The following is a 12,379-nucleotide window of genomic DNA, read 5'->3' on the forward strand; positions in this document are numbered from 1 at the left end:
GTAAACTAAACTGTTAGGCTGGTCACAGAAAGCCCTGATAAGTACAAGTATAATTTGTCATTAATTTGACTCTTCTCTCCTGGTTTAAAACAACATTCTGCAGTTTTAGCCAAGCTGTTTTTCGTAAACGAGAAGCACATGAAAATCTCAGACTATATTTTAAATTTGTTTTTCCAACTTTTATGCAAAGACCAGCAAAAAAAGCAAGTAGAAAAAAGGAGCAATTAAAATGAGAATACAATTATGAAGGGTTTTTTTTTTAATAATGCTTTGCCACTATTTTACAAGTCTCTTTTCCAATTTTGCTCTAAAGGTGGGAAATGGACATTTGTAGCATGTAATTATTTCAATCAGCTCACACTGTACACTGAACCAATGTAATGGACTTCTGAAACAAGTGTGACTACACACATTGGCAGGTATAATGTACACGTATCTCTATGGATAGTGTAGAAACCAGCACTTTATGACACCAGTACCATTGGTTATCAAATTTGTACTCCAGCATATCCGGGGGACCACTAAATCCAAAACATGCACAAGATGCAAATACTAACATTTCTTTAAGTCAGAGCTCAGGCATACCAAAGCATCCCAAAATGCAATGCACAGTGTCCCCCACTGGGTCATTGTAAGATATAGAGAGGCATGGCAGAGTTTCTGTGAAGATGGTGTTTGCATGTGATTTCAGAAGGGAGGGGTGAGTTCCTGAAGCAGGCTAACACCCCAATTTAACACACTCTGTGGCTCTGGCATTTGGCCACTAGATGATGCTAAGTATCATAGATATTTCCTATTGTAAATAATGCCAACTAGTGGCCAAATTAAGTGTTTTCAATTTTAAATCACTGAAACTCATTCGACCATCACACAAACCAGCCTAATAAAAAAGTTTTTGCCCCATTCGCACAGAACAAATGTGCATGTTATAAGATTTTTTATAAACAGACCCCATGGTATTACATTGTTATTTATATAATAAAGTTTACATTTTTAGTCAAAAGCAAAGAGAGATCTTGAAGAGACGTACCTGTTTTGGGGTCCACGTCTCCCTGTAAGTGTGGAGGGGGATTTCCGGGTGTAAAGTGCTCATTGCTGTAGGTGATAAGCGGTGTGAGTGGGTGGACATGGTGGGGATGTTGAACTACTGGAACTTTATTAGACTGTTGAGACACAAAAACAAGAATTTTCATGAGAACCAGCTTCGCAGTATGAGCTTATGCACGTCAGATGAAGAAACTTTATTTATATTCTAATAATCCACAGACACAGCATGAAATGGAGTAAACTCTGCGACTGTGTCATTACACATGATATAGGCAGCTAATTATACCAACTTCAAATATTTTTTACTTCCGCCCCAATTTTCCATAAAGCCTTCAAATTTTGAGCAGTATAATAATCACATTGACGTTGTAGTGTAGAGTCTGGAGGTACTCATTCTTCTGGTCAGCTACATTTTTAGCACCGACGTGTTTACTGGATAGCGTTAAATATCATTGTTAAATTAAACCTGTGCTTCATGCAGCGTAGAAGGGTGGAGAAGCCATGTGTAGGCTCCAAGTTGCTCTGAGAGGAGCCTGCATGGGACTAAGGACTTTCTCCCCTTCGCTTGACAGCACTGGGGCAACTGATCACTTAGGCATCCAGCACTGCATTGTGGGAGGTAGGGTTGGGGAGTGAGTCTGCATACTTTAGGAGGATAAACAGAGCAGGAGAGGATAGCAGTAAAGGAGAGAATATACAAGATATATACAAGATATGTGGGCCTCTAAGTGAACCTGTTGCTTGGCCACTCAAGGGTGGTAGTTATCCCAAAGCCCCACTCCAGACAAAAGATTTGGAATAGAGTGCGTAAGGCCTAGAACCTCTGTCAATTTTTATTACAATCAGGGTCCCCATTAAGGAGATTTTCCCGTATTGGTGATCACACAGGAAGGAGACTCTACCTTAAAAAAAATGAGATAAACTCTATCCCTCCCCTGCCCTGTCAAACAAAAGGGTTCCATTGATGTCTGTGCATCCATAGGTGAGATTGCCCTCCTGTCCTGGTGACCGTGCATGAAATGAACACAAATCTACTTAATGGAGTCACAGCCAGCGATACAAATATGATATAGGCTTAATCTTTCACCACTAATTCCAAAACTAAAGAATGTTGCCTAGAGTTAGTCTTTAAAGCTACCTATAGACATTAGATAGAAATTGCTGTGTTTGATTTCCCAGCCCTACAGAATTTTGCACAATTGGTCCATAGACATTAAAAAGACTCCTAATATTGAGAAATGTGTATGTCAAGAAGGTATACAAGACACCAGACCAGTACCAGATGTTATAAAAATGAGCCTTAAAAATTGTGTGCCATTGTCTGATCACCATAAAATGACAAAATCCACTTCTTAATTATTGTTTAGGTATTTGACTAATTTCAACGCACTGAAAAACTACCTAAATCCTGGGTGCTCAACCTGTGGCCCTCAAGCTGTTGAAGGACCACATGTCCCATGAGGCATTGCAAGGCTGATAACTAACAGCTGGAGGGCCACAGGTTGCGCACCCATGACCTAAATAAAACAAGATTCCAACATTTAAAAGCCTAACTCCAGTCAAAACTGTTTTGTTTAGCTTCTGATTGAGTGGAAACAAGTAAAAACTTCTGCCAGGATTGTAATGCAATGTTGGACCCCACTGGAGACACAAGGGTCAGAAAAGAGGAAAATGGGAGCCACCAAAACAGGAAGACAAAAACATCTATATATTCCTGTTTACAAGGTAGTGGAGCGTAACTCCAAATATAAAGCCAAGAATAAGAATTTATTTGAATTCACTAGCAGAAGCCCCTTCTCCAGTGTTGAGGAGAAGCAAATTGCTTTCATCTGAGATGGACTTGGGTATCAAAGACATGCATCTGAAAATAAAACAATGGGGTTGATTTTTTAAAGGCAAATACACTGTACACTTTGCAAAGTTGCTCCAGAGCTTAGTAAATGAGCAGAAACTGTAGAGATTAATGTGCAAGCAAATTCCTTATTTTTTTTATTTTCCTTGCATGTGTTTGGGTATTCATTGCAAAGTTAAGCTTTACTTAATATACTAAGCTCTGGAGCAACTGCACCTGCAGACTAGTTAAATCAACCCCTATGTTTCATTAGAGATGACTATCTAATGCAACATTGTTTAAAATTGGCCATACACCAGTAGTTTCATTTAAAAATCTTTTTTTGGGAACATTTATTTGATATTATAATAGTTAGTGTAGTCAAATTGACATCCAGTTTGGACCGTAGTGACAACAAAAACGTTGCTTGGTTAAACAAAATTCTAACTGCGCATGTGGTTTTCATTTGGGAAGTGTTGTACCAAAATAAGTTTAAGACGTCTAGGAGTCCATTACGATAGCAGGTCTGAATGAAATTTTAAGGCCTTTCAAAATTAGTTGACTCAATGATGGCAAGAAAGAATGTTCTGACCAATGACTTTTCAGAATTTCTGTATGAATGTTCAAGTGAAAATCTAACCAGTTATGGCCATCTTTAAAATAGAATCCTCAAGTCCAACTCAGATTTCATTTCTCCATTCCTCTTTAGCCCTGAAGGATGGGGGACCCTTGGAACCCCCAAAATGCTTTGGATTCTCCTGGAAAAGTCAAATAAAATCTTATTCTGGACTTTATAAGTAGAGCAGTGCTTCTATTTTATTCTACCTAGTCTACATGCTTCTATAAGAACCACTACCGAAGTCCAAGAAAAAACTGGCCGCAGCGAACTCCCATATAAAAACTATGACTATATAGAACACATACAGTGTTCCTGGCCATCACAATAATATGAAAACCTGAAAGGGCTTATAAGTCACCAGAATTATTAAAGAGCTTGAAACTCCCCAATGGGGACACAAAAAGCAATACAAACTTGACAAAGGTCTTAAGCATTGCCCGCCATAGCTAAAAAATAGTTTTGACTTGTGTAGAATGCAAACCTTCTCTAATCTATAGTGGTACAGATATACCAAAAAATACACCAAGAGTAGCTTACAAAGAGCTCACCTCAAACAGAGAAAAATGCAGAAACTCAATCAATGTACAGCCAGCAATTGAGGGAAATTTCTTACATAAACCCTTTCCCGGTATTTTATAGTAATGTTCTTGGCATGAAATCCTCCAGCATGTATGATGGCAAGTCAGAGAATGACAATACACAGTCAGGCCCCGTACACAAGTCCGAGGAACTCGACGTGCCAAACACATCGAGTTCCTCGTCGACTTTCCTCATTGAACAACGAGGAAATAGAGAACATGTTCTCTATTTGGCCCGACGAGTTCCTCGTCGGCTTCCTCGCTGAAAAGTGTACACACGACCGAGTTTCTCGGCAGAATCCAGCTCCGACCGAGTTTCTGGCTGAATTCTGCCGAGAAACTCGGTTGTGTGTACGGGGCCTCACATGTAACAACAACCCTTAGCATTTACAAGCAGAGATTCCATATTAAAGAGTTTCTAAAGCCAAAACATTTTCCTTTAGTTCAGGATAGAGTATGGAAGGGTTTGGGTCCTTGTTGGGTATTTATTTCTCTGTGTCTCCAATGAGAAGCTATTTGTCCTGGTGACCATTATTGCCTAGACTGGAAGTGATGGTAAATCCAAAATTTGACAAATATCACCATAAGGGGAATATAGGGGAAAACTATATGGGGGACACCTGTTCTGGTAACGACTGCCAAAGAAGGGAGGGCCTTCCCCTCACTTCCTGGTTGGTCTCTAGGACAGAAAGTAAAGAGAAGTCTCCCCAAATGCCACACCAAATTCCGACCGCCAAGAACACAGTGACGTACAACACTATGATGAGCTGAGAAAAATGAAGTTCAATGCTTCTGAGCATGCGTTGACTTGATTCTGAGCATGCATGTTTTTTTCTCCGTCGGAGTTCCCTACAGACGAACGGAATTTCCATGTTCTCTTTCTAAATTCCAACAAAAAAAAGTCTGATGGGGCACACACACACAAATGATAAAAAAATTCCGTCTGACTTTTTCCTTAGGAAATTCCGATCATGGGTACAAGGCATTAGTTTTGGCCTTGGATATACTTTAAGGAATCCTGTAGTCTCCAAAACCCCAGATGCCCACATTCTGCAAATCCTGACTTTCAAAATGTTGTCACTCCCACAATATTCTACATTGCGATATTTACTCTTCTATATATTTTATAGACTATCATTTACAACAAACGGTTATACTTCATACATTTTATTGACCATTTTTATGATTTGTTATATTATCTACAGCTATATAATTTTACTGTTATTAACGCACAACACTTTACTATTACTTTCCATTAGGATAATATTAATTTAATGCTGTGGTTATGTTATTTAGTATATACACTATGATTATGATATGGAACATTGCATACTAAATAGTATAGTATATTAGATTGTAAGCGCTAACGAGCAGGGCTAACAAGTAGTTATGGGTCAGGTCATAAGTGTAAAACTAGTGTTAGCCCTGTGAGTCTTGATGTGCCTGCTTCAACCACAGCCTTTTCACACAGTTTTTTTAATGCTTTAAATAAATCTCCCATAAGCAACAGGTTACTTTAACAAAATCCAAGGCTATACTAAATATAGTAATTGAAAACCTAAAATAATAATGAGAACAACATCAAGTCATCATTTGATAATTATAAATCAGTCCACCCACAAGTAATATTTGTGGACAAAGCTTGGTGGGCTGAGTTAGCCACTAATTTCATATATGTCTTGGATGCTCCAACAGTGAGACATAACATAACTCCAGGCTCTGGTCCTGCACATTTTAAAGTTTAGTGTGTCCCTACCCTTGCGTATTTTGGCTCCTCCTCTATAAAATAAAATAATAATCCAACAGGGATGGTGGAAGGCCTTATAATGGAAACAGGAGGTGTGTAGACCAAAGAATGCAGCACAGAGATGGTGGGATCCCCTCATAATGGTCACAGTCCCAAGAACTAAGTACAGGGAGGGTGCAGCAGGAGTACAGACCTTGGAACCCGGTGTAGGGATGGTGATAACCCCTCAAAAAGAGAGCAGCAGGTGTGTAGACCTAAGAATTCTGCACAGGGGGGGTGGGAACAATGGGCTAAGCAGGTGTGCAGACCTGGAAATGTAGTGCAGGGATGGTGGTAATCTCTCATAATGGGAACTGGAGTGTGCACACTTGAGAACTAAACATGACGATCTTACCAACAGACTCTTAAAGAGATAGAAGAACTGTCAGTAAGTTCTCCAGCACCCACCAATCACTGAAATATAATCAAAGAAAACCTTCAGACAATTTCAGGAATCCCTAATAATAATTTTGATATAAATAAGCCGTACACCTTGCAATTGATATTGATGTGCAAAAGCCATTGTGCTGAGGTTGGCATCTCCCACCCGTTGGCCCCTTCCTCCCCAGAGAGGCCGGCTCCTCTCCACTCCCAGCAATTTTCTGCTGTCGTGGCATAAATGTAATCCATGCTGAGGTACAGGCCCGGCCAACACCCCTCTGACTCCGCGCGATTCACACCCCTTTGTGATGTAAGTCGGCCCAGCGGGGGCGCCTCGCCTTTCATAGCGTCCATGGCCCCCTGACAGAGCCCGCGGATTTGTTAACGCACACTGTATCTAGCTCTAGAAGTCAGCGGCTCACCCTTTATCCACAAAGGAAGTGAAGACCTTCTGCGTGCATTAAATGACACAGAGAATGTCTCATTTTTTTTCTGCTATTCAGTCCGAAAACGCTTTTATCACAAGCGAGCACCAGACAGGCCTACAAACTACAAGGCTCCCGGCAGCCAACCTTCACACAAGCACCGTGGCCTGGAAGGCCTCTTTCAAGGCAGGCCGCAAACCCTGCTTCTCGCCAGCCAGCTCCTAAAATCCATATTCCCCAAGGTGGAAATAAATTCCACTCGTACAAGGAAGAACATTTAACCAGATTAGGTGGCCGAGCAGATAAAGAGGCACTTGTACAAATGGATGAACGGATTACAGGCCAGATATTGCCTCATTTCCATAAGCAGCTTGTATTAATGCCAAGGGAGTCCGAGCATTGACAAGAGTTAAATAGCTGAACATCGTGTTTCCTCTCGCTCTTTCCTACAACCAACACAAAGTCATCTGTCCATTAAAACATCCAGAATCGTGTTTTAATACCAGGCCTTCGACCTTCAGCCAAATCTCACAAGCCAAATTGTCAATCCCTCCACTTAATAAATGCAACTCCATAGAATGTAGAGTATATTTAATCCCTATTAAGTTTTTCCTGGCTGCAATGGCTTATTTTAAATGCAATATTTATTCGCAACCTCCTTACATTTTTCTTTGGTTTTAACTAGATGAAATGATGGCATGTTAATGTCATTTTTCAATATCTTGGATTAAATATTGTAAAATTTTTAATAAAAAAAAAATTGAGTGCTGAAACAAAATTTAGCCCAATCATAAATCTCTCACATAACACGTTAATGTAATATTGAAATTATTTTCAAATCTTCAACTTTCATTAAAATAATCCCTGAAGATCCTGCCATGAAGGTTCTTGTTCACTTCCTGTTATAGGGTGACATCGCTTTGTCCTATCTCCCAAACGCGCTGGTGAATTGACACCCTTTTACATGGATTTCCAATGTTTGAAAACACATTACTTGGGCATGGTCCACTGTTGTCACATTTAGGAATTTTGCCCTGAGAAATGATTTTGAGAAATCTGATTTTTATATCAACAAAGTGCCCACTAGATTAAATCCTGTCTTCAAGGGATCTTGTAAGGTTGTATTAGATCATAGCTCAAATGTATCCATAAAAGCAGCGGTAAGCTAGAGTTATGGTCAGATTCAGAAAATTGTATAATGATATAATATCTTCACAAAACAGAGAAGTTGGTGTATTCTGCTTTAAATGTAATCACAATAAAGATTGCACACTTGACATCCATGCCAACAGACTAAGGCTATTTTTTTAATAAAAATAAAACATTAATAGATGGACAAAATTCATAACACCGTATTACAGATAATAGGAAGTAGGAGCCTTGTGAAACTTCTCAACATTTAACATCTTAAGCAGGCCAAATACATGATATGACCTCTGCCAGGTTGGATAACCATTTGATGCTAGCAGGAGAAAACCCTGGATAACTGGTGTCAGCAGATTATTATTATTATTATACAGGATTTATATAGTCCCAACCGTTTGCACAGCACTTTATAACATGAGGGCAGACAGTACATTGACAATCCAATCCTCCAATACAGAAGGAAGCAGATACACCATTTAGACATTTCTGCTTTTCTTTCAAGATAAAGTAGCACCAAAGATGGTCAAGCTCCATTCTCCATTCACATAAACATGGACACCCAGGCTTTCTGAGCATGCATGCGTAGAAAAATAGGATCTGGGGACATCTTTAAGGTCCAGTTGTCCTCCAAGGCCTATAATGTTGCCAATGGTACCTCTGGCAAAAAGGTAGCTTTAAGTCATGAGCCAAAAGCCAAAGCCAATCCAATAAAGCCACTTGCCCATGGAATTAGATCAGATCTAGTGAACCTGCAGCTGCAAAGTGTAGCGGCTGGTCAAAGCACCGAAGGTCAAAAACAAGGGATTCTAATTCAGGTGGTTCCAATTGAATTTATGAAGCAACAATAAAGGGAAATGTTCCAAACTTTTAGGATGTTTATGCTTTCAGGTAACATGCAATGTTGAGCATTTTAAACATTCAAAACAACATGTGAAATGCGTCAGTTTTCTGTAGTTTCTTCTGCACCTTGCTAGATTTAACAAATCTAATTTATATTTTCTCTGTGTCCGTTTTTTTTTGTTCAATTATTGTAGCAAATATACAGCATAGCAAAAACCATGGGCCTATGGGCCAGGTCTCATATGATGAAAGCAGAAGACTCTCTATAGCTCATCAAACTACCCCCTAAAGAAAACCTGCCCCCAGAGAAAAAATGTAAGTTGTTGGCTGAAAATTTTAGCTGCTTGGTTTTAATCAGTATTCTCTAGTTTAGATACTTTTTTGATCCCTTGACCCAAAACAACTATGCAAGAAGGAAAGTATGGACTCTTACATGTCATGACACCGATTTCCTGAATATCTTATGTCTGCCAGGCCCATAAACATCAGATTACACATTGTCAACTTTATTGAGTGATGTTTGTCCTGTACGGGAGGGCATGTTTGATTGGATGTACGTTTCTTAATCATTATAAAAGTACATAAGTGGGGGTTTTATCTAGTTGAGCTAGAGTGTAAGTCTTTGAGGCCTAAGGCCCCATCTACTGTCCACCTCTAGGAGAAAGGATTGAAGATCCTATTAAGACTGAACTCTACTAAAAAAATCTATACAAGGTAGACTGGACACAGTACAACCATCATTGATAACGGTAAGAGAGACAAAGCCTGGCATTCAGTCTACAGGAAGCAATATGTAGCAGCAACTGAAACATGTCTGTTGACAGTAATGAGGTTTTACCGTACAACGGAGGACGGCAGGAGATGGTGCATCTTCATATGACCTCCATAAATATCGCGCCAGATAATGGAGACATGGCGCTGACATACTGACACACAATCATAGACCCGTGTACAACCACATGTACAAGGCCTACCGATGTCAAGTCAGTAATGAGAAATGCTACACATTTATAATGTTGTATTTAACACTACAACCACATTTACTGCTCAGAAATTCTCCTCCAATAATAAATAGCTTTAAAGCATGTATTTCTGACACAAAAGGAAATCTTTGTAGCCCAAATGTTCTACTATTACACTATATGGAAGCAGGGTTAGAGGACCCTTGCAACCCAAATGTTCTAGTGTAATACTATATGAGAGAGCAGTACAGCACCCCTCGTATCCCAAACTTTCTACTGTTACACTACACAGAGGGAACACTAAATGGAAAAACGGGTTACAGCACCCTTGTATCCCAATATTTCTCCTGTTATACTATTAAGAGGAGGGGTTGGAGCATCCTTGGTACACCAAATTTTCTACTATTACACTACATGGAAGAGGGGTTTAAGCAACCTTGTACCCAACATTTTCAAGTGTTACTCTACATAGAAGAGGGGTTAAAGCACCCTTTGAACCCCAATTTTACAGTTACACTATATGGAAAAGAGATACAATCATTGATTGACTGTAACTGCACATAAAGAAGGAGTGAAATAATACAAATACATCCTGGCTTCCCTTATGTTGCACACCATTTGACCAGACTGTGGGGTTGTATAGGGGGGGCTATACATTTTAAAATGTAATAAATGCTGTGAATCTGGACAGGTTTGAATATACTTGCAGGTTTTAGATTGTAAAATTATATTCAATACAAAAAATCCTTAAAATCCAACATTATCCAAAAACTTTCCCTTGGAAAGTATGGTCCAATTTTCTGTAACCGTAGACATTTCCTACCTCCCCACTAATGGCAATCAGACAGACCTGATATTTATAGAAATATAAATTACCTTCTGTACAATAGGAAAGCAATATTTTTTTTTTTTAGCAATCTACTGTACCTGCTCAAACAATCACAGTGGGGTTTATTTACTAAAGCTGGAAGGTGCTAAATCAGGCTCACTTCTGCATAGAAACCAATCAGCTTCCAGGTTTTATTGCCAAGCCTAAATTAAACAAGCTGAGGTTAGAAGCTGATTGGCTACTATGCAGAAGTGAGCCTGACTTTGGACTTTCCCGCTTTAGTAAATAAACCCAAAGTCTTTTAAACGACTTCACATTTTATCAACTCTTAGGCTTCATTTCCACTGGCGTTTTTACAGCCACTTTTCTGAGCGTTTTTTACAGCTTAAAAACGCCTATCCATGTTATTCTATGGCATCATGCCCACATAGACGTTTTTGAGCTGCAAATGGCATAGGCGTTTTTGAGCTGTAAAAAAAACGCAGGACCAGGGCGTTCTGAAGCTCCAGAGTAGAGCTGTAAAAACGCCAGACGTTAAAAAACGCTCAAAAACGCGCAAAAACGCTCAAAAACGCGCAAAAACGCTCAAAAACGCGACCGCGGCATTTTTAAAGCTGCAGCTCACAAAAAAAAATTTTTTTTTTTTTTTTTTTTTTTTTACAAAATAAACATGGACAGGCGTTTTTAAGCTGTAAAAAAGCCTAACAACAGTGGCTGTAAAAACGCCAGTGGAAATGAAGCCTTACAGTAAAGAACCCTTTTCACAGCTTTTGCTAAAACCTCTTTTCTTCCTACCACAAGGGGTGTCTTTGGGTTATAAAAGGTACAGCTTATACACCTTGTTACTGCCATTTTAATACGTTTTTGTAAATGTTGCTCTTTACTAAGCACTGCTTTAACAGCAAATACATTTACACGTGCTAACTATTCAATAAAATGACTAAGAATTGTTTCTGGAGCAGATGTATTACTTTGCAGCTATTGATGGTCTACATTAACATCTACAAGGTTTGCAGTTCCAGTAGGGCCTCTGATATAGCCTAATATATAAATATTTTGGTTTTGCTCCCAACATTATAAAGATGTGAACAAGTGCTAGCTCCTAGGCCGAGCCTGTGATCACACACCTGCCATCTCTCTGCATTTATTTTATTTGTTGTGGAATGTGAGAGCCGCTGTCACACTGCCTCTCCCCGCATTGTTCACCAACTGGCCCACAGATTATTTTTCACCAGTATCAGATGTCCACCGAGCGGCAAAATATCTGGCAATTACGGCCTTTCTAGTAAACAAGTTAACTCTCGCATCACTAGCGGAAAAATCCAAAGGTTCACAGATCATTAAAAGGCAAAAGAACTGGAAAAAGAAAAAACACTTAATAGCGTAAAATATTTAAAGTGGTTTCCTCTCTCTTTACAGAAATATTATTGTAGCTCCACGCTGTCCCAACGATAAAACCCAATTATTCTACCCCCTACGCCCACAAAATTTTAATTTGATGTATAAATTAATATATTTTAAATATGTTACTATGTTGCCATTTCACATGTGCAGCACTGGGGCCCTGTATTCAATAACAATCAGGTGCATCATTTAAAGGAGTTTGCATGCTACCCATGTGTTTCCTCTTAGAACTAAAATGTAATTTAGCATTCGATCAAAGAGGCCCTGTGAGGGTGTGAAAATATTAGATTGTAAGCTCCTTGCGGAGCAGGGAACAAAGTGAATGGTTGTTTGTGATCTCTAAAGCACTCTATTAATGCATAATATTAGAAGGCATCATCACAGCTTCATTTTGTGCACAATCTTTGATTCCTGCTTATTAATACTGCTCAGTTACATTTCTATTCCTCTCTGAAGATACAAGTCTACCAGTCACAGCTGACTGATTGAAAGCAATGTACTCTCCACTTGGCTGAGATTTTATCTCAGCAG

At 39.3% G+C, this 12,379-nt stretch overlaps 1 protein-coding gene across 27 annotated transcripts in view; it reads right to left on the reverse strand.

Moving 5' to 3' along the window:
• The window catches only part of TCF7L2 (transcription factor 7 like 2), a 290,074-nt gene that overhangs the window by 42,982 nt on the left and 234,713 nt on the right, over positions 1-12,379 (reverse strand). For all 27 annotated transcript variants that reach the window (XM_040361586.1, XM_040361587.1, XM_040361603.1 and 24 more), the window contains one exon: positions 1,031-1,163. In XM_040361586.1, coding sequence (XP_040217520.1) covers positions 1,031-1,163 — 133 coding nt within the window. The remainder of the gene's footprint in view (positions 1-1,030; positions 1,164-12,379) is intronic.

The sequence above is a fragment of the Rana temporaria genome, chromosome 8 (assembly GCF_905171775.1).
Source record: "Rana temporaria chromosome 8, aRanTem1.1, whole genome shotgun sequence".
In the NCBI taxonomy this organism is placed as follows: domain Eukaryota; kingdom Metazoa; phylum Chordata; class Amphibia; order Anura; family Ranidae; genus Rana; species Rana temporaria.